Here is a 26,678-nt window from a genome sequence, read left to right as displayed (position 1 = left end):
GCACCATCGTGGTCATCTCAGGATACGCACGGCTGTTTTCCTGTTTTTCCTTTTTCGAAGAACCCCCGAGCTTTTCAGGCATGCTTTCTCCTTCTGTCTTCGTGGGTAAGCGGGACGCCGGTGAATAACACTTCCCTTCAGCGGCTGGATAAATGACTTGAGAAACTCTCGTCGAAGTGAGCGGACAGAGAAAGCGGTTGTACGGGAGATGAATGTTACCGGGAAACAGCAACCTGAGCTGATCGAGCGACCCGCCAGCCTCCCGGTTCCAACTTCGGCAAGTAAACCCTTTCAGTCATTCCCTGTGAATGACTGAAATCTAACAGCAGTTTGCAGTTTCCGTGTTAGGGCACTCCGAAAGAGCACTCGGGCAGTTCGTCCGCTCATGTGGAAGGCAGCTCCAAGCTTCCTTTAAAATTATACTATTTATGCTTCTTTGCTTTTAACTGCTTGACGCTGCACAGGCTCGCGTTCAGGTGTCAATCGTTTCCAAAGCGTCATGAATAGCTGTACAGTTCGGCATACATCTAGAAAACTATCGCTCTCTTACTTAAAAAACAAACAAACGTTCAACTTTTCTAGATGGCGTTTTGCTGGTCATATAACGATAAATGATCTATTAGGCATGAGCTGCTGGTATCCAAGTGCTACAGGTTTAAGAACAATATCTATGGAAACATGGCTATTTTATGTATTATTTATTGTTGCATTAGCCGAATCCAGCAAAAGACTATACTAATGTCTTATTGCTGTTTATTACATTATTTGAACAGTGTAATTGAACAAACGAGCGCGTAATCATTACATTGGCTAATTCCTAAATTAAGTCTGGTACGTAGTTTCTTCTCTATGATGAAACGGCGCGTTTGGTTAAATGATTATCCGGTATGATTTGATAGGTTGTAGCATTTATGTTGCAGGTGCACTAAGCAGCTTAGCTCTTATAGCTTGATATTATTTTTCACATTTAATTTAACTCTTTACAGTAACAATAATAAAAAACAAACAAACCAGTGTTCACGATTTGAGATGACAACAAAATAAGTTTAAATAAGTGACTGCTAATTGTTTCCGTTATAGCGCTCTCGAACCCCAGTTGTAATACAGCTATTATTATTATTATTGTTATAATTATTATTATTATTATTATTATCACCATCTTTTGTCGTGAGTTCACCGAGCTTCCTTCAGGGCTTCATATTTAGCAGGATATCATGTTTAGGCTACTTTAGCAAGAAAACAGATGACCTGACCTTTTACCAGACTTTCATATTCTGTGAGTCAGCTCTGTAAAGAAAAGTCCATCATAGGCTGCAGGACATATTACTTAACCAAGCACTGTCTTCAGAAATAGGGTTAAAATTATATATCACCACTTGCATCCACAGTTGATTTTTCATATGTGTCAGTAAACATGTTTCCATGGATACCTTGCTGTAAAGTTTTAAGTTCTTGGTTCATTTAAAAGGACAGCTTCTGGCACATCTTTACCTACATTTGTCCTTTTGTCGCCTTCGCTGGGCGTCCAGCACCTTTAATTCAATTGAAGCCACTGCCTTGCTTTCACAAAGCCATTAAATACTGGATATCTGAGCCTCTGGGGACACACAAGTCTTGAGCTTAACTCTATTTAGAGTGCGTTCAGTTTCCACACACTTCCACTCTCCATTTACCACTGAGTAATGGCTAAGATTATACAGTAAGCACAAGTAAACAGTTGCAAATTGCAAGAGAATCTCCCATTCCACAACTCGTGTTTATGACAGTGTAATGTAAAGTTTCAGGCTGGTAAGCATGGACTTAATTGTGCCTGGAATTAACAAAATGTAGTTTGGCATGTCCTTCAGCAGTTTCAAATATCAGGGTAATCTGGCTTGAATTAATGCCAAAATGTGTTAATTATAGATGCTTTATTATATGCAGTTAGGCTGCTTGGAAGATTCCAGAGACGGATTCGAGTTTGCATCCAAAGTGCTTTACCATATTTCCCGTTTTTACTCCCCCCTCCCCAATTTAGGTCATATATATTTGGATTATGTTGTTTTAAGGGGTTTTTACTCCATCTTCAGTCAAAGGGAATGTTAAACATGAAACCGCAATCATAAAATTTGGATTTTTCAAACACGGAGATGCCCTGAATTTATCTGGGTGATTGGCAATCACTGATAAATTAGATGACAGTGCTGGGAAGGCACACCTCTCCTATTTTTTTCCTTTGTTATTCCCATAGCACGCTGGGTGCATATCAACAAATATTTGATGCCCCCTAATGATGAAGCATCTGAGACGTGATTACTGTGAAGACTTGCGTAAACCAGGGTGTAGCAAAAGTAAGGAATAATTCAGGTTTGTATTGAATTGTCTGAAGGTGTTTGAAGAGTCAGTGGATACAGTAAACTGAGTCCTCCTGTCCAAATACAAGCAGCTCTCTGCCTACAGTGTGTGTGTGTGTGTGTGTGTGTGCATTAGTTTTGCCATGTTTGAATTGTATGTCACGGTATATTAGTGCTGTGATTGGCAGGCAGGGTGTTTTCCTGCCTCTGCACGCTGGGAGAGACTCCATCCCCGACTTAGTTCAAGCAGTATATTTGTGTGGTGAACACTTGAAAAATGTAACTCTTCCTACATAATTCTCTGCCTTTGCCTGGATTCTGGACTGTGTTTCAGCAGCTTATTGATGAACCCATCACTAAGATGTGCCAAAATTCATAATTACTGGATAGTTTTTGTGCCGTTTTGACTTCATAACAAATGAACTGTGGTCAGAAAGTTTAGCAAAAATCTAGAAAAGTTCAAACCATTCCTGATTTAATTTTAATAGAGCCACAGAGTCTTAATCAGATTCGGTCCGTAAACTGATCCTAGGGGAATAAATTCATGATGCAGAATGCTTAAGTAAACAACGGTCATGCTCACCCTCGTGCTGTGCCAGTTTTCTGTTTTCCAAGTTTTGGGTTTTTCTAGTGAATCGTAATGTTTGGTTTATGGGTTGTAGCCATGTGTCCATGTATCAATTACCTTCCACTTATCCAAAGTTGAGTCACAGTGGAAATGAGCTAAGCACAGTAATCCAAAAAATCATTCTTCCTAGCACTTTCCAATTCTTCCTGGTAGACCTCAAGCCATTCCCCGACCAGCTGAAATCCAACCTCCTCAGTGTGTTCTGGGTCTACCCGGGATCCCCTCACTGATGGGCATGCTTGTAAAATCTTTTGAAGGGATGCACCTGCCCAGAAGGCATCTTAACCAGATGTCTGAAGCACTTCTTCATGTTGAAAAAAGGCAGTTGGAGCGGCTCGCTTCTGATATCAGCGTTTCTCACCCTACCGCTAAGCCCGACCCCAGCATTCTTACAGAAGAATCTCATCATGGCTCCTTGAGCTTGTGACCTCATTTACATTCATTCTGTTATTACGACTATAAGTGAGTAGTGGAACAGACTGGTAAAAATGAAAGCTTCACTTTTCAACTCAGCTCTCGACCTGCGTCTCCACCTCAAGAGCCTTGTATAATGTCTGCATTGTTGCTGATGCAGCACCAACCTGCCGTCCACCTGACGTTTCACCTTACCATGGCTTTATTTTTTAATCCATAGAGAACCATGACGTCAGTGTATGATGTTGGTGTAGCTATGTTTTGGATGTTGTTTCTGGAACTGGAAAATGAAGCCAAAGCACATCTGCCTTTGACCTGCAAGTCACAGAACTTTGACATCACAGCAACATGATTGGTCTGTTGCAGTGGTGGATCTGGAGTAACATTAACTGTGATCATGGAGGAAAACCATCAACGAGATATCTGATGCACTGAAATGTCTCGATGACGTTTTTCTTTTTCACAAGTGCAGTATTGCAGTGACTGAATGAAGGGCATTCAAAACAATCCTCTGGATGTTTTCTGCCTTTTGTTCTGTTCTTGGTCGATAAAATGATCCCACACTGCTTCAAAAGGACAACTGTGTGTTTTTATGGTTTTACTGGATTGGCAATGTTTCTGAGATCATTTTTCACCAGCGTTCCCGGGGGTATTCCATGGTGGATCCAAATCTGATGTTGCTTTCATAATTAATTATGGCAAAATCCGTGAGATCACTGGCTGCAATGACAGAGACAGTTTTACAGATGGCCATAGACACTCACTGTTATACCTCTCTCCTGACCTCCTCCTGTCCATCCGCCAACAATCACAACCAAAAAATTAAGAAAAAAAAAAGTTTGAGAACATTTCAGCAGATGGATCAACTAATGGACCAGATGCATCTCAAAGGCCCTGCGCCAGCTCTTTGTTGTTGTTTTTCCTGTTTCTTAAGGAATTGGCTTTAAGATACTGTTTGTCTGAGGTACTGTTGTTAGGCCTGCCACATCATTTTTTAACAACACAAGGTACACCATGCTGACAGATGCCAAATGTTTGGCTCTTTAGGATTCATCATGATGGTGCTAATGTACTACTTTTATGTGTTTCTAGTTGTTATGACTGGCATTTTTGGGGGAAATTCAACTAAAGAAATAAAAACAAATGTTTGGGTTTTTTGCCTAATTTTTTTTATTAGGTACTAAAATTGGCTTTGTCAGGTTGCCCCTTATAAGTAGAAACAGTATTGGTTCAGTAAGGTGCTTTTTGTGGCTGAATGATTCATAAGTCAGTGTTAAGTGGTTTAAAAAAATAAAATTTCTCTGAAAATGTTCATGTACAGGGATGACATTGAAAATGAATGAAAAAGCAGGAAATGTGAAGAAAAATCCCCTGAAATATATTCAGAAAACCTGGAGACGGCTTTAACAACTTAGAGGAAAGTCTGGATTCTTGGAAGAAAAATATAAAGGAATTAAAAGAACTTTTGCACAGTACTAAACACCTTGGATCTTCTTGCACTACTGTATTTTTAGTTATTTTGGTTCAATAAAAACAAGTACAGTCACATTTTCAGAGTTCATTTAGTATCACATCTCTTGAGATGCTTTAGTTTGAACTGGCAAGTTGGAGCTTTCAGTACACTGGTTGCATCAGCTCTAAATGTAATTAAAACAGACTTTAATGAGCCATGTGTTTTGTGTGTTACAGTTTCTCATGCGCAGACTCCCCACAACAGATTCCCCCGTTGACACAATGCAAACACATTTACAAACACAGTATTGATGTTAAAATATTGACAGTGATGGAATAATTACGCACACACAGCCTTACAGGATTATACTCACCGTTAAGGATATTGACTTGCTGGTCAACATTAACATTTACAGAAGGGGAATGCTGCAAGGACAACCGAAAGCGGAGATCAGTGCAAATGGGATTAAAAAGAGGGTGACACAATGTTATTATCAGACAATCAAACCCAGGCTTGTCCCATTTTAAAAGCTAAAAAAAATAAGTGGCATTCATGTCACATAAAATTTCCAACCCCCTGTGGTCACCCGCTCGAGGGTTTCTCTTGGCAGGAACTGCAGAAGCTTAATTATACCCCAGTGGAGTGTGAAAGTCTGCTTTTGTATTCAGGAATTCAATCATATTTTAACCAAATCACTCCTGTTGGAGCATGAAACATGCATTCTCTTTAACTTTTCATTTTCCCAGAGCTACTCAGGTAATTGGAAAAGACAAAATAATCAGACTTGATATTTAAAAAAAATGAAATTCTATTTCTCTCTTTTCTTTTTTAAAGGTTATATTTAGTCTCTTTCATTGCCAGAACAATATTCAATTTTCCTCCTATCACTGCAGTCAGGCTCTTCAAAATGAATACAATAATTTAATGACCCTAGAGAGAGAATGCAAACATGTGGCACGTGTTGCTAGGACTGCTTCAGTCATTTCCACCTTATATTCTGTTTAGTAGGACTATACAAAATTGTTACACTGCGTGTAGATCCTTTCCTCTCAGATGGGTCCATGGTTTAATGTTAATCTCCTTATGGCATATGAGCTAATGGCAGGAACATGAGGATCCCATGAGGACTGTGAGATGGGCCAAAGGGCACACTCCAGCGTTATATCATAAATTAGTCCTTTTTTTAAGCATATAATTAATCCCTGTAGGAAGTGCAAAGATACATATATAACACACCATCATGCACAGCCATATTCCATTATTCAACTTAGTCCAAAGTCAGGCGTTAATTAAAGCTTTAATTAGACTGCGTTTTAATTTTTTAAATGTCAAGAGGATATGAAGTGTCATAAATCCTGATACATCAAAAACAAGTTGCGGCTGTCACTGTTTGTCTTGAAATGTTTCTTTAGCAAATAAAAGGAAACTCGTCCTCCACATTATTAATACCCACGGCGTTTCATTAGCATTTTTATTTAGATTCAAGGCAGGAAACTTATGCATTTTAATGTCCTCCACATTCATTTTCAAGCGAGATACGAAGAAATCTACCTCGTCTCCTCACCGGCTGATGGCGGATTGTCGTGGACATTTTACTCACCTCTTCGAGACAAACTGCACTGAAAAAATGCAGCGAAAGAAACAGTAGCTGGGCGCCCGAGAGTCGCCCTTGAAATGGAAATAAATGAATTATGGTAATATAAACAGTCCTACATTAGTTCCTCAAAATATACATTCACCCTAGATTATTCCTCCCACAGTAGCAACATGAAAACTTTCCACTCAAACCAAACTTTCACTGCTTTGTTTACAATGCATTTCATATCTGTGCGCAGCTCTCTGTTTTTATTTATGACTAATGAAGATAAAAGAATAAATTATACTCTCATTACCAACAATTTAAAAACCTGAAGACCAGTTGCTCTTATTTTGGGGGGGGGGGGGCTGTACTATCTAACACAGTTGGACCGTGGTGCTGTTTGAGCAGTAAAGCTCCGTGAGAGGAGCCTTTTCAAACAATATATATACAATAGAGAGGAAATGCATCAAGTGGGTCTGATTCCCCATGGAGGCACTCCGAGTGGAAGATTGAACAAAGATGATTGCAGAAGATACAACTCCACATTTCTGAGAGCTCTATTCATGTGAAGGCGGCTCCATCCTGGCTACAGCTTATCGACCCTCTAAGATACTGATACACAGTGAAGGCCTGATTTACTTAATATGCAAGCATTTTACCTACACAAACTAAGCTTAAACTTAGAAGTATCAACCAACTGAATGATGACATCAGATAGTTGCTTTCCTGCAGGTCCCTTCCCTTTCTTTTATTGCATATACTGTCACACAAAGGTTTGTGAAGTAAGGATTTTGGCTGCTGCTGTTTATTTTATTTTTTTATCTGGACAGGGCAAAGTGCTAAGCTCCCCGAGTGCCACCCACAGTGCAAGTCCAGCACATAAGCTGCAGAAGCAAAACAAGTTTCACTTTTCAAAAGTAGAAAACCTTCTGAACAACAGATACGGCTTTTCTCTTGGTTCTATTCATGAAACTCTGCTCTCTTTTCTTTTTCCTCAGTCTCTTCTTACTGTTCTTGAATGAAGTAATGGAGCCCGTTCCAGCTGTTATGCTGCCTGGCTAGCTAGCGCACAGCACTGCAGTGTGAATTTGTCCAATTATTAGTGTTTAGAATTTGTTAAACACAGACAAATTATATTATTTTGTGTCAGATTAGAACTACGAGTAAGAAGGAGTGACATTTAATACAGGTTCCCTAGCAACACACTCCACAACACTCCTGGCAGCCAATAATATAATACATTTACCCTAACACAACAACTTTTGAAATGTGCTTCATTTAGCTTTGACCAGGGCCCTATTTCAGGAAGCCGGTTTAGTGCAAACTCTGAGTAAGTATACCCTGAGTTAACGAAAACTCTGGGTTTTCAGTTTCACAAAGCGAGTTTAGATTAATTCTGAGCGAGTTACTATGACGACACACTCCGTGAAGCTAACCTGCCCCCTAGCAGGTTTACTTCAACTAACCCTGACTGTCCCCGCCTCTTTGTCGGAAACCTGACTGTAGGAAGTGTCAGACATGGCGTGCCCCTTCCTTGAAGAGCCAGTACATGTTGAAGCCCAAATTCTCCGCAGAGCTCTCCGCCGGGAGAGAGTGATTAGAGTGCGTTCGGACATTTTATCATTTCCTGATGATTTCCTGTGTGAACGTTACCGTTCTATAATTTATTTGAATAACATCCTCAGGACTAATATTGCTCATGTGACACATCGCGGACATGCTCTCAGTTCATTGCATATTATTTGTATTGCACTTCGGTTTTTTGCAAACGGGAGCTTTCTGTATAATATTGGTGACGCTGAGCACGTTTCCAAGGCTACCGTCTGTCGGGCAGTCAGGAATGTTACAGTTGCACTGAAACGTCTCCTGTACTCGTCTGTGGTGTTCCCCGGTCATAGACCCACAAGATTTATCAAAGAGGGATTCCACAAAATTGCAGGTATCAGGATGACCAAAACTTAATTCATGATGTGGTGATACTTGGACTACTACTTAAATTTTACATTTATTCTCACGGTTCCCAGGCGTGATTGGCTGTATAGATGGCACTCACATTCCAATCATTGCTCCTTCAGTAAATGAAGGAGACTATGTGAACAGGAAGTCTTTCCACAGCATTAATGTACAGGTACATAGTTCCCTGTAGCATGTCAAACTAACAAATTATTTCATTATAGTAATGGATGCTAATTTGTGTTCTCTGCACTGTGAAGATCATATGTGATGCTGCCAACATCATCACAAATGTGGAAGCCAACTGCTCAGCCTCTGTGAGTGGTGGTGGTGGACGACCTCCACCTGTTTTTCGGGCCTCCGCTTTTTTTCTGTTGGCTATAACGGGTCACATTTGAGCATACAGAGTAAGCAACTATGTACTTGTAATGTGCTCAGATAATTTCAATAAGTGCTTACAGAAAGAAAATTAATGTAGCCTCTAACTGCAATTGATTTACATCGGACAAACAGACCAAGCACTATGGCTCCTAATACAATTACACCTTACCTGGTTGGACTATATTTCTATATTTCATTTTTACTTGCTGCCAGGAACGTTTGGGGCCTGTTGGGTTGCACCTGCGCTCACATCACATCACAAAATCAAATGTATAAAATAAAAAATAAAATAAAATATAATAAAATAACGTGTTAAATGGGTGGAAATCCCTAGATCAATGTTTAAATTAACACTCACGCATTGACTCTGTCGGCTATGTTTTGCCATGCATGCTCCCTTTCTTTTGCAGCTGAGGCTGCGTTACTTTTTTCCCGTGGAATTTGCATGTTATCGGCATATGCTGCCATCAGAATTTCGGCCTCAAGCGCTGTGAAACACATTGACCGCGCCTTCTTTCCCTCCGTCTCCATGGTGACTCGCTTAATCTGTGCTCCACTAATCAGGGCTTTATGTATCCTCGTGCGCGCGCTTAACTTGGGGTTAAAGCAACTCCGCGTTGACTGAACTAATTGTTATCAGCCTTTCTGAAACCGAATATTCCGAGTTGGACAGTTCGGGGTTACCCCACCCTGAGTATCGTTTTTCACTCTGAGTTTTCTAAACCGGCTTCCTGAAATAGGGCCCAGGGGCCTAAATTAAGAAGCTCATTGCACATGTTGTTATTATTAATCTCTTCCAGTGTAATTTTCTCTCCCATTATCCCCATATGGTCATAACAGAAGGCTGCCCCTCACAGAGTTTCTTCCTGTTAAAAGGGAGTTTTTCCTTCCCACTGTCGCCAACTGCTTGCTTAAAGGGGTTGATTGTTAGGGTATCCTCTGTATTATTATTGGGTCTTACTTACAACATAAATATAAAGCTCCATGGGGCAACTATTCCTGTGATTTGGCGCTATATAAATAAAACTTAACTGAACATACCAAGAATAGGATTCCATTATCTGGATTCACTTACCCTAAAATAGTTGATCAGAAATAAAAGGTCACACAACGCTGGTGATCAACTTTCTGAGTTTACCCAGGGTTTCTCCCAGGGTGGTGTCCGCAGCAACTGACCAATCTGAAAGGGGCGTTTCACAGATCATGTGAGTCTTCTTCCACTAAAAACACACCAAATGTTGATTAAAATCTACAACGAACGCAGAAAATATAAAAGTAAATTGCAACACTGTTGCAAAAGGACAAGAAATGATCATTAATGGGGTGATTAAGTGCACAGAGTGGTAAAATAAACATTTTAATTCCAGTTCATTATTTTATCACTGTGTGGCATTCAGTGCTGCCTTTTGCTTCTAAGATGACAGCTGCACATACTGCACTGCTATGAAACTTTAAACTGAATCCATTAAAGCTTGCTGCCTAATAAAGAAGACATGGAAATCACTGCTGTTTGACACAGATCCAAATGAAATCAATTTGATGGATTGAAATGGTATTCTTGTCGGTTCTGTGTTCCAGTAGCTGCAGTTACACTGGAGGAAAAGCGACTTAGCAGATTAGACTGGCGCATAAAACCATTTTAGACATTTTTAAATGACCAAATTAATACATGCACATTCTCGTGACAATGCAATGCAAAACATGCTCCAAATAAATGTGGCACTACAAGCCCTTTTGGGACTGTCCAGAGCTCAAGATCATTTCTTGCACCGGGCTGTAAACATGCTTTTTAATGCTGTAAAGTTGGGCATTTTAACAAATCAAATCAAATCAAATCACTTTTTATTGTCACATCGGCACAGCACATGCGAGTGAAATTCTTGTGTGCGAGCCCCACAAGCAACAGAGATGTGCAAACACAACAACACAAACGAGCAAAATACAAGAATGGCCAACCTGAAACTAATAAATATATGTACAATATATAATAGTGTATGCATTTCTGGATGTGTATACTAAATATTTTCCTACGTGTGTGTGTGTGTGTGTGTGTGTGTGTGTGTATACACATTTTTACAAATTAAATAGTAAAAAAATAAAATAAAATAATAATAATAATAATAATAATAATAAAATATATAAAATATACAGAGTTGAATATGTGCAAAACAAGTGGCATTTATATACAGTGTGGAGTGCATAATGTTGAAGTTCCAGTAGTGAAGCTGAGGTGTCTATGACGTGTTCAGCAGTCTGATGGAAAAAGCTGTCTCTCAGTCTGCTGGTTCGGGACCGGATGCTGCAGAACCTCCTTCCTGATGGAAGCAGTCTGAACAGTTTATGGCTGGGGTGACTGGAGTCCTTGATGATCCTCCCCGCTTTCCTCAGGCACCGCTTCCTGTAGATGTCTTGGAGGGAGGAGGGAAGCTCACCTCCAATTATCCGTTCAGAGCACCGCACTACTCGCTGGAGAGCTTTGCAGTTGTAGGCGGTGCTGTTGCCATACCAGGTGGTGATGCATCCAGTGAGGATGCTCTCAATGGCACAGTGATAGAAGGTCCTGAGGATGCGGGGGCTCATGCCGAATCTTTTCAGTCTCCTGAGAAAGAAGAGGCGCTGCTGCGCCTTCTTCACTGTTTTGTTTGTGTGTACTGACCACGTAAGATCCTCAGCCAGGTGTACGCCAAGGAACCGGAAGCTGCTCACTCTCTCCACAGCAGCGCCGTTGATGGTGATGGGGGTGTGTACTTCTCTGCACCTCCGGAAGTCCACTATCAACTCCTTTGTCTTTGCGACGTTGAGGGTGAGATGGTTGTCTTGACACCAGTGGGTCAGGGCGCTGACCTCCTCCCTGTAAGCCGTCTCATCACCGTTGGTGATAAGACCCACCACTGTAGTGTCGTCCGCAAACTTCACAATGATGTTGGAGCTGTTAGTGGCTGTGCAGTCGTAGGTGTAGAGTGAGTACAGGAGAGGGCTCAGTACACACCCCTGTGGAGCACCAGTGTTCAGTGTGATGGGGGATGAGGTGATGCTGCCCAGTCTGACATCAGAGTCTATAGGGATTGACTCCCTTTTACAGCCAGCCATGATTACATAATTACAATCGAGAGATCTGGTTCAATGACTTGAATTAGTGGAGGTGAAGCTGAGCTGACAGCTGGTGGCATGTGGAGATGGAGAGAGGGGGATTTCAGCCACTCTTCCAGTCGATATAGGGGGAGACATTTGCTGTAGAGACCAAAACCAGTCCGTCACCCACGTTAATTTCTGCTGCAAAGCTGGGCTGCTTAACACGGTACTCTCATGATCGATTCACTTTGGAGCGAGTCTTAAGTGGCCACTCAGGGAACTGCAGTTTCTGGCACTCTGGTGTTGGCTTCACTTTTCAGCCCCGGAGGTTGCTGCTTGTTGTTGCTTGAGATCTCTGAAATGTTCATTGGCATTTTGTTATTAGGCTTCTCTCAGCCTTGGCATCACAGCTTTGGGTTGTGCGTCGCAAACTTGGGAATTCACCTCATCAATGTTACATATACCCAAAAAAATCTTGTTCTATTTTCAAGTACTCATACAGTAAATATAAAAAGCCCCTTTCTCGTCCTTGCTTTAACTGTAACCCTTGAAGTAAACAGTGTTCAGCTCAAGAAAACTCACACTTTAGAAGCACTTGTGTATTTACTGTGGTTTAGCCAACATCTCTGAATCATCACCTCCTGCTGTGATCAAAGATGCATTCAAAACATGTTCAGACATGAGAATATGAATCTAATTTATCACCATAAACTGAATGAACTGAATGACTTTGCTATATAGCTCTCTAAAAAGGGACACAATCAGTGCTGAGGTATTTACGGAGACTTTGTTTTGCAGTAACATAATGTTTCACCGTTATGTAAGACTGCGTCTTGATTGAAAGAAGTGAAAATAGTTCCAGTAATGTGGTAATTAGCAGCGTTTAAAGCCATGTTAGGAGAAATTACCAAAGTTGTCTCATTTAAAATGATGGATTATGCTCATCAGTACAGCTGTATCTCTGGGCTGTGTTTAATGGATTTTTGGGGAGAAAAAATACACATTAAAATTTTTAATCTGTCTTTTGTTTTCTTTTTTAAAAACTACAAAGTTGCCAGGCAAATTGCATGCTGGTATTTGAAAACGAGAGGTAACTCTGCCACAGTTTTTGGCATCGTTTACAAAAAAGGGCGAGCAAAAATACCATCCCAGTTAAAATGTGCGTTTGTTCTTTTGCAGCGGGGCCAGATTCCTCTGTGGCATGTGTTTGCAAATAAATGAGAATATTCTATTCTAAAATTCTATCCATCGACTTCTCCTCTTGGTTATAAATAACAGCAACTTGCAGCTCTCTGCTCGGATTTTAAAATTAACATGTTTTTTTAAAAGAGTTCCACGTTCTTGCGTGACTGAAGTTGTACAGCCACAGCCATTTCCCCGCTGACACAACCCCAGGGTAGTTTTAATTGACCTAAAAAAAAACAGGGGAACGGGCTGAATAGAGAGCAGAGTTTTGCTTTTCATCTTCTGTTCTAAATTGTCTGATTTTTAAATACGAAGATCTTTTAAAGGATCCAGATGAAAGTGCTCGCCTTGACAATAGTAGTAATTGTGACACTTGTCAACATCATGGGTTCTTGTCACACACGCAGCTCAGTCATTTCTTTTTAAAAAAAGATATTCTTGTTTTCAGACGAGTCGCCGAGGCTGCGCGGATCCAGATATTTCTAATAGTTGTTAAGTTGGTTTTTCTTCATGCTGCTTACAGTTAAATGGTGTGAACTGCTGTGATGTGGGTGTTTTTGGGAACTTTCATGCATAACGTAGCTTTTAATTAGATTTTTCAGCCAAGTAAATATTTCATATGCTAACAACACAACCTCTAGGTTCAGATGAATGTAGTTTATCGGTTCGTAGCCACAGAGAGAATTAGGACTGGTGTCAGCTCGGGTAATCAAAACACATGAGTCATGGCTGAAAATGTATAGAGTCCATGATGAGGGTGTGTTAATGGTAAACGGAACTGATGGAACTAAAGTATGATTCACCGGGGAGTGCTGTGAGTGGATTAACTCAAAAATATTTCACCACATTTTGCACTGTACGTACAAGTCTGGAGGACTGTCTCAGGCATTATATGATTGATCTATACAAAAAAGGGCATCTGGTAAGTGTGTGTGTTGAACTCTGGCTGCTGGCTGTGTTTGTATCAACTATGCATGTGTGTGTGTGTTTGTGGTGCTTTTCAAGGTTATCAGTGTCTGGAAAGTTCTTCTTCCACCACAGCTAAAGTAAACTCAAATGTCATCTCCACATTAGAAAGGAAGCTTGGAGATAGCAGGACTGCCTGCTGTATTATTAATACATGCAGGGAAATCACTCTACAGACGTCAGCTATGATTGGTCTGGCACACAGCCAAGTAACCTCATTGGACAATACAAACTTAAAAGAGCAATTGTCTACTTTCTTAAAAGAGGGTTTTGGGTAATATCAACTCTTTGTAATCTTTATTAATAATCACCCAGCATTGCACTCTTACTTTTTCAAGTACTTCTGTTGACTTCATCTGGCATAAACTCGAGCTGTGAAGGAGCTAAGATGAAAGTCAGCAACTCCAACTCTACACTTCAGTTCTCTGCCAAAAAAAAGGTGGATTGCTCCCTCTGGGAGGAAAAGATGCAGCTCCAAGCAAGGGAATTTAAGTATTTCAGGATCTTGTTCACAAGTGATTGAAATGGTGGAGCTTAAATGGAACAAGAAATTAATGTTGGGTCAGCATTACTGCTGCATTGTACCCGATCGTCAGCTGAGCCGAAGGTGAATGCTTTCGTTTGCTAGTTGATTTAAGTCCCCCTCCTCACACGTGGTAATGATGAAAGAATCAGATTGCAAATACAGCAGCTGAAAAGAGTTTTTTCCTTTTGAGATTTGGGCTTAACTGTTGCTCCTTCATGTCTAAAGGAGACGGCTGTGGACAGTCTAATCAAGATGCCTCTCGTGCATTTTCTCTTCACGTCTTTGGGGCATCCCCAACCGGGAGAAGATCCTAGGGTAGACCCACAACTCACTGGAGAGATTTTATAAGAAACCATTAATAAGAAAGATACCATTGCTGGGGAAAAACATCTGGATAAACCAACTTTAGATAATCAGGAAAAATGAGCAGATGGATAAAATGAAAAATAACTTTACATAAATGTTTGAGACAAAGCTCGACTTCCTCAAACACCGTGGTTCTGCGTGTTCACGTTAATATTAAAGTCTCAAAACTCATGTTGGTTGACTTGTCGGAGGCATTCCTGTCATCCAGGGTTAGCATTTCCTTGTGCCAGTCATTAGGATTTAATCCTCTGATTATTTTCTACACTTTTTGTCTATTTTCAATTTGGTTCACATATTCACTTGAGAATTTTTATTTTTTTTATAAAGACTTAACCATCTGGTCAGATTTGGTTTGGTTCATGAATCAGTTATTGCAAAAATTAAATTACCATCTGGCTGAGACTTAGTTTGTGTTGCTGAATATTATCTGCCGAACATCAAGGTGCTTCCTTTCCCACGTGAGCATGCTTGCATACTGATGTTTGTGTGCTTGAACCTGCCGGGCAGCTGGAGTCGTGCCGTGCGTGTATTGATATTTTTTCCTCCCATGAGCCTATGTGGGTTTTCTTGGTGAACTTCAGCTTCTTGTTGGCCTGAAATGGACTAACAACCTCTCGAATAATGTACGGGATGTTCCCTACTTTTCCTTTCCCCTGAATATGAAAACTAGAAAATGGGTGGATGGAGCTAGAAAGATTCCTTGTTCCTCAAATTCTGGCTTTAAAGTGGGTTTGGCTTTTTGGAAGCTTATACCCAAAGGTTGAAACAGAAACTTCCTGTCCAATGTTACAAAGATTTGGAACAAAGGGCTTTCAGTGCAATCTCACATGTAGCTTGGACAAGCTAATTTGTCAATAAAACTGAAAGCTGTAACATTTTGTGGATAAACAAAATAATAATTTTAATGAATAAATGAGAAATAGCTTTTTAGACATGGTAGATTTTAAAGGTTTTTAAAACTTTTGATCTTCAGTATTCAGAGTAAGTACTTGTTATTTTTCACAGATATGAAATATTGATTAAATGTGTTTGATGAATTGAAATATTTTAAGCTCTGTCCTCATTTATGGAGCTGCAGGTTTTGAACATTAATTATAGGGCTGAACGATTATGGAAAATAATCTAATTGCGATTTTTTGCCCCAATATTGCGATTGCGATGCGATATGCGATTATTTTTTAAGGTCTTTGTCTTCTGTATTATTAAACAAAGACAAGCAATACATCATATAGTATGGCCAATACTATATTACATTAATTTTAAACTGTTCTTTCCTGGAAGACAGACCTCTGTTATGATGACATGAGGTGATGCATGAATTGATGACTGACATTTTTATTTAACTTCTTCAATCACAACAGTATATTTGAACATACACAATCATTTATTTTTAGCTTACAAACATCTGAGCATAAAGTGCTGACAAGGAACCCTGGTGTAAACATTAAAATGAAAGTCAGTACAATGTGCAGATTGCAGAAATATACATAAACAAAATCAGTGGCTTTACCACACTCAGTTTTTCGACATCTGTGAACTACTAGACAGTCATTCAATTAAAAAATAATATTAAATAAATAAAACTAATAAATAAAAAATACACACATCTTACTGATCTCTGCAGTCAGTAACATTACACATAAAGTGCAAACATAATAGCAATTGTATAAACACACACACAAACACGCCTTTAAAGTTTAAAGGCGTGAAATTGGACGGTCTAGTTCTGATTAGCGTCACCGCTGTCTCGGTGGAGTTTAATAAACTCGGCCGTCTGCTTCTTGCTATCTAAAATATAACCAGACACTGGTGTAAATTCTCGACTGTCTCATACTTCTGTTTAATAAGTTTTCTGTTTGACGTTTAGTCAGCTGTGTGAAAACCAAGGAGGAACCCACCCGGGGGATTAATAAAGTTTTATTTTATCTAATCTAATAACTTTAATCTCAGCCAAACCGATTTACTCACGAACAAACAAAACACTGAAAAAAGCCCAACAATAACATTTTTAGGTTGTCTAAGTGACTTATATATTACGTTTAACCCGAGCAGCGAAACTCCGTGGTGATCTGAAAATGATGTGCCGGGAGTTGTGCCGTTCTCGGCCGCATCAGTAACCCTCGAGCTCCCGGCTAGCTGTCGAGCTGGTAGGTAGCAGACGCCTCTGAAAACGTCGAAGCACTTTTGCAAATATGGGATATCTTGATAAACCGAGCAGATATTTGATGTTTACACAACTACTTTCTCGCCTGAAAATATGTTAAAAGTTTATTTTGTGACCCAGAAAGATTAGTATGAGTAATTTTAAAACTTAGTAGCGGCCGCCATTGCTGGAAACTGGAGTTTGGCTGGGCCGCGCTATGAATTCTGGGATATGGTAGTAATTTGGACAGCCTTCGGCGCGTCGCTGTGACGTAATCGGTCTACAAATGCGGCCTCAGGAGGATGCAGCCCATGAATTTGGACATGTCCAGAGTATAATCGCAGCCTTTGCGGTTAGAAAATTGCACTTGATCATGTCGCGATATTATCGCAAATGCGATATATCGTTCAGCCCTAATTAATTAGGCTGCGGCTAAAAACTTGTTTTGCATTCTCAGGCAACAAAAGCTGATTACAGATCTAAATTGAATCTTTGAGGTTCAGTTATTTATAACTATAGTTACCTGTGAATGGGGGAAAAAAAATCCTAATTACCTTTGATAAGGGATTTGAAAGGATTTGGATTCAACAAAAAGCTGAACCCCAACACCAGTTTTTCAAGACTGGCCTAAAGATTAGGCACATATTACAAATATGTTTTATTTGTAATTGAAATACTATAGCTCCACAGGGGTAGAAATACAACGGCCTAAATCTCAGCGCACTCATAGGATGATGATAGTATTTTGTTTCCGGTGAACAGGGAATGTGCCACCTACAGAAACGGTCGATAGCAGCAATTTTTTGCTAGAAAAAAAAAGGCATCCTGGTGCTCGTGATCCACTGAGCATATACGGTTACTTTTATGCTTCGTCTGCTTTCACTTCAGTTGTGCCAAGTACGATCTCACTCTGGTTCACTTCAAGTCTGAAAAGTGTACTTTACCCACTCCCAGTGGAGCCTGTACTGTGATACCCTGGTACAAACACCATAAACAGTTGAGATAATGGTTTAGACAGTTTGCAGCCTCGGTCTCACACAATTTAGAGGTGCTGTTTCTTCTAAAAAATGTGATATTTTTCTTGAACCCTGTTTCACAGTTTTTACTTTTTGTAAAGCAACTGTTGTGCATTTGGTCTGGCAGAGCAGCAGTGTGCTTTTGTGTTTAAGAAGCATATTCCACAGATATTCCCTGATGTCTAGCGAGCTGTGCGCTTTATGAATTACATTGTGCAATCTACTAGTTTAAAACATCTACCAGACTAGGATACGTTGTTCCACAGTGGTTCCAGCAAAAGCTCCACACTCTTCATTGAACTAAGTGCTGTTGTATTGGCAGTGAGATTTTCAAAGGGCCATGCATTGATTTGTTCCTGAAATGATTCAAAATAAGTCTCTCCAGCACTGTGGCCAATTGTAAACGTGTACTTTAGTGGTTTAGTGCACAAAACCTGATTTAAGATGTTGATGCTGTATTCTCAGCAGTTGCAAATCTTCTGCTGCAGAGACGAAACTTTTAAAGCGGAAATGTGTGTCTTGTTATTTTGAGGTTTTCTAGACTAGCCTTTAGAGAGACCATGGTCCATAACTATAATACTCAGCATTGTTTTTTGCTTTCTGAAAATGGTTTAAATTATATCAAACTGCATTAGTGTCAAGCTCTAGGTGTTGTTAACCACCTACAGTGTTGGTGGACCAAATCATTGGATTGAATAAGATTGGATAAGCAGAAGAAATTTATAATTTATAAGAAAAATAAAGTTACAGTTAAAATACTGTAAAATGCAGCAATAAACTTCAAGGCTATAGCTTCCCTCTTGGGCATTTGGTTGTGAATATTTCAAGGACATTCACACTTGATTAAGTCATTCACTCCTAATTGGAGTTTTTAATGGTTTAAAGGCTTAATAAATAAATCCTGATGCTGACTACAGTGCAGGGCTCATAGAAGTCGTGATCTAATTCAGATTGTTGGTAGTCATTAATGTTTTAGGGCTCTGTGTCATAAAGAGCTTTGACATTTTCAGCCAAAGATATTAAAGTCAGTTTTATTTCCCGTATCTGCCTGGTCTTAAGTGATACAGTTATAGTCATCAAATCAAAATGAATCAAATGTGAACTCTGCCTCTCTTCAAGTGCATCACTGATGAGTTCATCGGCACTCCTCCTGACCAGTGTGACCAATCTGTTTAATGACCAATGTCATATCGCTCTCCGATTTATTTACCCCCGAGAGCATGAACCAAGTACACTAGGACAGCCGTCAAACGTTGACTAAAGCTCATTCTTGACCTTCTGTGAAACAACTTCTGTTCTTTCACTCCGACAGCCCTGCTGAGATTTTTTTTTTTCCCCTGTTTCGCCTCGTTTTACCTGAAGAAGAAAGAAAAACAACTATCAACAAAACGCTTAAAGACCTCTGTTGGGTAAAATCTCTAAAAAGCAAGTTGGTTGTGTTGATTTTTAAAAGTAAACCTATATATATTTCTTGCCCCCATGTAGTAATACATTTGAGCTGTTCTTTGAAAGTGTTATTCATAATTAATATCAGTGTCTTCAAATGAATTGTGGACAACTGAGATCTTATGCAATGTATCTGGTTGATGCTGTGATCTCAGATTTATCTCATCTTCTGTGTGTGAAGATCACCCCATCTAAACTAATGGATAATACATGTTCACCCTCTGGCAAATTCGTTCTTTCATTTCTATGCAGACAACTTTATAGAAGTTTACCTTTGATTTTTTTTGCCCAATTTTCCTCATTCATTCGGTACTACTGAGAATATGGTGGCCTTACAAATCAAATCAAATACAGCATGGCTCTTCTGAACAACTACAGGCCGATCTCAAATCTCCCATTTTTAAGTAAAATCATTGAAAAAGCCGTTTCTCAACGTTTCTCTTTATGAAGAGTTTTGCCATGAATGTTAAAAAATGCTTTGTTTTATATTTGTTCAGCTTCATAGCTTTCAGAGTCCCCCAGTCATTATCACAGCTTGGATGTCGTAAAATGTACGATACTAGTAATCAAAGTAAATGTAACATGAATGCAGCGTTAGTGATAGAGCGTGAGGAAGACTCCCTGCCTGAACTGACTGAACTTAGTTTCAGTGTACTTCAAAGCCAGTTGACCAAACTCTGTATTTTTGCACAAAATTGCAAAAATTGGATACATTAATTATCTTTTCAAATATTGAATGATCATCATGCTGAAGTAAAAAACAAACAAAAACCACTTGCATAGCTTTTTTGTTATTTAGGAACCACAAACAAGTATCTCAGTTTCTCATTTTTAAGTGGATTCAGATTCAATAAAATGTGTCTAAACCTTGAGATAATCCAGTAAAGAGACGACTTAGGTGTTGAACTCAACAACCCACTGAACCAATGAAGGCTTAATGTGAACGTCTTCTGATATGTGCTTTTAATCTAATTTGTCTACATTGTTAAGACTAGGTTGCTGTTAAGACTAGTCTCAAGTTTTCAAGCTTTTTAAAGAAAATATATTTGCCAGGCCTCCCCAACAATGTCTCTAAAATACCAAAAAGGAAGAAATAAAAGAAACCTGCTTATTTTGCTTCACAAGCACAGACTTCATTGCAGGGCTGTTGTACTGGATTGTATTAGATGTCTGCTTCACTCTCACAGTTTTTATTTCAAAGGGGAAAGAGGACACAATTTGACCACAGTCAGCATGATGAATATGATATGCTGTCACAAGATTTTAACTCAATTCAGCTTTGAATATACTGCAAAGAAATGCGGTTTTGCAAAGCCTGCGTGATATGAATGTTGAAAGTAGTTTTCTTTCTCTGGATTAAAGACTTTCTGACAGACTGCCTAAAGAGAATATGCAACAATCTTGCGGTGTCTTACAAGATTGTTTTGTGTACAGGTGTCCCACAGGGCCGTTTTCTTTTTATGCTCTATCGTTTTCAAGCTACACAATAAGCTGGCAAAACAGTACCGCAATAACCATAACAGACTGCATGATAACTTTATGATTGTATGGCAGGGCAAACCTTTGCAGTCATTATATGACACATACTTTTAAAATTCAGATTCAGAGGTTTGGAGCATTATAATGGTCTAAATAGTGATGGTCTGAGCTGCACTTTAATGGTCCCAAATGCCTTCACACAGTTCCTATTTCCCACACGTTTACCTACATCCTGGGGAAAAAGGTCCCCATCGCTAAATACTTTAATATGCAGTTAATCCATGTTCACCATAGGAATCCACAACATCCACTACTAGACTTAAAAAGTCAATGGATTGCGTTTTTTGTGCTTTTAAAAGGATAATTCACTATTAAGATCAGACTGTCAATCCAGTTAAGTACCTCATTTAGCAATACCCACAAGTTATTTTAGCATACAACCATGGCTCATTACATGCTGAGGCTTAAGAGCAATCACTCCGGCATATTTGTTACATCTTTACTATTTACAGCAATGCGACTTGGTGAGGATATGAAAATGCCACACAACGACAGCTCAACCTTTGTGCATCCTTCTTTTCACCAGTATGTTTGTGGAAATAGTGTCTGCGCTTTAATTCTTGATGACTTTTCCATAGCAGCACCAGCATACTCGGGATTATCTTCCTTTCTGAATCCAATAATTACCATATTTTACAAAACTAACTCCAGGAAAGTTTTTACTGTGATCAGAGTGCACTTGGAGTTGTCATCACCTGCTTGTCATGAAAAGCAACACAGTTTTAAAGCGTTACTTTATCAGGTCTGCAGGATCTCTCCATGTCTATGGATTAGTTTAAGAAACTGGAAGCTCATCATTGATGGTGAATTTAGACCTGGTGGTAGGTACAGCCGTCTGAGCAGAGACACCCAGGCCTGTGAGAGAGAGCTTTTCCTACTGATAAAGACTTCTCACATGACCAATTATATTATACTAATATAGTTGTGATAGTTCTTCTTCTTCTTGTCCTTAGCGGGCGACCAGCGGCGGTGGTCTGCCGCGCAACCAGTACGCTGCTGTAGGTGCCGCAGGTTCTCTTGCTTGACCAACAATTATCTTCCACGCTTTTCGATCTAAGGCGATGGTTCTTGCCTGCTCGAGGTCAAGTCGAAGGCCCTTCAAATCATCCTGGATTTGTTTCATCCATGTCTTCTTTGGTGCATTTCGATGCACCCTCCAATCGGTGGGGCGGGTCAACTAGAGTAGGCCATGGGGGTAGCGGCTTGGGTCCATTCGACAAATGTGGCCAAACCAACAGAGTCGGCGGCGCTGGATTAGGTCGCTGATCGTCAGTTGGCTGCCGCAGCTGGTGAGGATGGTGTCATTCAAATGACGGTCGCGAAGGGAAACGCCGAGAACGCATCTAAGGCAATGCATTTGGAAAACTTCGAGCTTGCTCAGGTCGTTTTTGAGCATTGTCCACGTCTCCGCGCCATAAAGTAGAATGGGCAGGATCAGGGTTCGGTAAAGGCGGATCTTTGTCGCCAATGAGATGTCCTCGGAGTTCACATCACGCAGGACCTGTCATGGTCCTGTCACATCAACACCGTGGTGAAAAAGGCCCGACAGCGTCTCTACCACCTCAGACGCTTGAGAGACTTCCAACTGCCCTCCAAGGTGCTCAGGAACTTTTACTCGTGCACCATAGAGAGCATCCTGACGGGAAACATCTTAACCTGGTTCGGGAACAGCACCATGCAGGACAGACGAGCTCTACAGAGGGTTGTGCGGTCAGCTGAGCGCACCATCCGCTCCGAGCTCCCTGACCTGCACTCAATCTACAGCAGGCGGTGCTGGACCAAGGCCAGGAAGATCGTGAAGGACCTCAGCCATCCCAACAACAGACTGTTCTCTCTGTTGAGGTCAGGAAAGCGATTCCGCTCCCTGAAGACCAACACAGAGAGACTGAGGAGGAGCTTCTTCCCGCAGGCGATACGGTCTCTCAATCACACCACCACACAGTACTGACCCACACATACAGTTCTTACACACACACTGGACTTTCTGGACTTTGGTTTTGCACAACACTGGTCACTATATTCTTCATTTCCGGTTAATACTTGTACAGCTGCTGTTATTGTGTATATATTTATTTATATTTAGATTTCTTCATACATTCTTATATAGTTCTATATTGTGTATTGTGTATTTTGTTGTACAGTTATTTTATTTTCAACTTTAATTTATATATTTTATCTTATTCTTCCCAGTTAAATTTACCCTTCATTCTAATTTGTGTTGTACAGTTATTTCATTTTTAACCTTAATTTATATTTTATTCCTTCCTAGTTAAATTTACCCTTTTTAATTTTTCATATTTATTTCCTATCTTATTCATAGCCTTTCCTTTTTTTGTTTTCTTTAGGTCACGAGTAGTTGTCCAAGCATTTCACTACATATCGTACTGTGTATGACTGTGTACGTAGGGTTGCCAACCGTCCCTTAAAAAACGGAATCGTCCCGTATTTAGAAACAAAAGTACACGTCCCGTATTGAGCTAATAAGGGACGCACTTTGTCCCGTAATACAGTGAGAATCAAAAGTAGTCTATAAATGTTAATGGAATTAACGCTTTGTTTGAAAACATAATTCCCAGCCCCTCTCCTGCTTTGTGACCAATGAGCTGACAGCACACTTATGACAATTCGAGTATGACAATTCAGATTATCTCATTGGTCGAGGAAAGGTCGCTTGCGGAGAAAATACCGGAAGACAACAGATGACCACAACAAGAAGCATGGCCAACAGGGAAACAAACGCCGACACTGCGGTGCAAGTCTCGGATGACAGTACACCTAAAGCTGGGCAGACACTGCGATTTTTTTCAGTCACGTTATTCAGCTCTTGCTCAAACTGCACGATTGACTCGCAGGGGTTAGAAGTTGGTAGGTCACGATGCAGGTCTCACACTATACGGCCCGATGCTCTGATGCGACCTGAGTGCTCACACTGTGCCAACATAACATGAAGGTTATAACAGAAAATCTGTCGCTCGCTCTCTCTGTCTTTCACTCACACAGACACACCACCATCAACTTTGCTAAATTGCTAATGAAAAACATGATCAGGCAGCTGTGATTGAGCAGCAGTGTAAATCCAACTATTTTCACGGTTGTTGTGGTCGTGATAATTTTGTGATGCCACATCGAAAAGGCTCGGATGAGCTTTCCAAAGTTCTACAAGTGCCTCCATCACTTGTGTCCAGATCACACGCTGCACAGCCGTGCTGCGCCGTCTTTTTCACCGATGTTTACGTGTTTGCGCATGAGCAGTGTGAGCGGCTGTGGTGACACCCTCACGAGCGATTGATGATCGGGAGCTGGTCGTGAGGTGTTAATCGCTTCTCGTTACCCCACGTATACTACACGATGCACGATGAAGGCCAAAATCGGGCCGATCACCAAATCGGTCGCACGACTCAAAAATCGGCTCAAAATGGGCCAAAAATCGCACAGTGTAAGCCCAGCGTTAGAGCAGCAATGTTTGTTCCCCTCAGAGAAAGAAAAGAAAAAAGGCTGCAAAAGTACAGGGAGGACTGGGAAAAGGAAAACACCTGGCTGGGAAAGTGCACGATAACACCTATAAAGCGCACTGCACTGTGTGCCGGCGCACTTTTTCCATAGGCATGCTTCTAGTGGTGGGCACAAGAAGAACATGAGGGGCATGAAAGCTCGGGGAACCCTTAACCAATTTTTTGTCCACCAGGCCACGGCAGAAGCAGATATGGTATGTAAACACTGGTTTGTTGTTTAAACCCCCTGGTTAAGGTTAATATGGGCATGTGCGGTGAATATCAGCGCTATGTGGCCAGAAGTGTGATAATATCATTTATTTTGTGTAATAAACAACTGCAAGGATAGATGATTACAACAAATTGATGACTAATACATAAAAGTAATACATAGATGAATAATGATTATGAGTTAAGGTGCGTAATCATGGGAACAAGCGGGTTTACAAACAGGAGCAGCTGATTAGCATTAGAAAAGCTGAAATAATACCTCAGCTGAAGCCAATTGTACTAAATGCACTAAATGTGCACTGTTACAAGAATATTTTTCGTTCTATTGCTTTCTATTAATTTATATAATTTTAAGTTAAGCAGGACAGAGTTCTTTTAAAGAAAGATTTACTTATATTCTCAAAAGTTAAGCATGACAGGCTTCTGTTTAAGAAGGAGACCTGTTTTACTGTGTTAATGTTGTCATTTTGAGCTAAAAATAAATGGCTAAATGATCATTTGTTTCCCATATGGTCATATCACAAAGAATATGCATCTGCTTAAATCAAATTCAAGTCAAATGGTTAAAAAATAATTTCACACACACAAAAAAAGAGCTACCACACTGGGAAGGGTGAAGACAACTGGGTTGCCCGGCCCTGGCCACGAGGTGTCCCTTATTTATTTTTCAGGGAGTTGGCAACCCTATGTGTACGTGACAAATAAAATTTGAATTTGAAAATTTGAATTTGAATTTGAATTTGATTTGTTCTTCTTCCAGATGCGCACTTGTGATAGTTAAATTGTTAATGCTGGAAGAGTTCCTGTTTTTCACCATCTGATGGAGAAATTTGTATTTTTTTACAATGATTACAGAGTAAGAGAAAAAGCGTTTTTTGTCAATTAACATTGTTGCAATGACATGCCAGAGCTGCTTCTGTAATTTTGCACATTTATTTCTTACAATTTAAGTTCAAAGAGTCATCCTGACAGATTTGTTACATTTATTACAACAACATTTCATCATCATGTATAAAAACTGGCACATTAAACAGTTTTAAATGTCTCACAGATTAAACGTGTAGTTAAGTTTCTTTAAATCGACAGACAGAGAAGTTTCACTGGTCTGGCTCCCTTCAGTTCAAAGTAGGCTGTATGCGGCTCCATAATGTAAAAGGAGCTTGACATACCTGCTGGTCTCCTCCCAGCTGGCCCTAAACACGTCACCTAGCTGATGCCCACCCCATTTTATTTTTAAGGGAGAGCTCAGCCAGCCTATGAAAAAAGCTAATTTCTGCTGCTTGCGTCTGCGGTCTCAACCAGTAAACCGACAGTTTAGCTTTTATACTCTGCTCTCTTGAACATGACAGACTGGCACAGCGTCCGTTACTGCAGATACTTCTCTGATCTGTCAATCTCCCTCTTCCTCCTCCATTCCTGAACAAGACCCTGAGATTCTTGAACTCCTCCACTTGGGGCAGATACTCATTCCTAACCTTGAGTGGGCACACACATTAGCAATGAGTAAGCGTCAGTTAGCATAATGTAAAAGGACCCTTAGTTTTATCTTGTGGCCATTAGCATTGGAAGCCTTTTTGTCTGTTCTAAATGGACTGTTGCTTGCATAGCTCCTTTTTTCTGAGCAGTCAACGCTCGCTGAGCAAATAAAACCAGCGGGTCGAGGTTGTGTCAGCTGTCAGAATGGATTTCAACTTTCAATGGTACACTGCAAGAAAGCTGCACGGTGCAAATTATTAGTGCTGAAGATGTCAGATAATACATTTACTACCTCTGCAGTTCACCAGTGCCATTTAAATTCTTTCTTCATGATGATTTTAATTTGGTAAACAGGTTGGAGTGATAAAAGGATAATTAAGCCTCAGCTAAAAATATTCAATTTCACTTCTGAGAAGCGCTGCAGTGCATTAACACATAATGTTGAGATGGTGATTAGCATACATTGATTGGGCAGCTGTT

At 40.2% G+C, this 26,678-nt stretch overlaps 1 protein-coding gene across 1 annotated transcript in view; it reads left to right on the top strand.

The window, feature by feature from the left end:
* Positions 1–208: 208 nt before the first annotated feature.
* The window catches only part of sntg2 (syntrophin, gamma 2), a 113,323-nt gene continuing 86,853 nt past the window's right edge, over positions 209–26,678 (top strand). Inside the window, exon 1 of the mRNA XM_085342705.1 lies at positions 209–277. Within this exon, the coding sequence (XP_085198831.1) occupies positions 209–277 (69 nt within the window). The remainder of the gene's footprint in view (positions 278–26,678) is intronic.

Source organism: Diplotaxodon limnothrissa, linkage group LG19 (genome assembly GCF_057381915.1).
Source record: "Diplotaxodon limnothrissa isolate DT_005_m linkage group LG19, D_limnothrissa_male_GT1.1, whole genome shotgun sequence".
NCBI classification, from domain to species: Eukaryota; Metazoa; Chordata; class Actinopteri; order Cichliformes; family Cichlidae; genus Diplotaxodon; species Diplotaxodon limnothrissa.
Note: the sequence above shows the minus strand (reverse complement) of the source record. Positions and strands in the feature narration are given on the sequence as shown.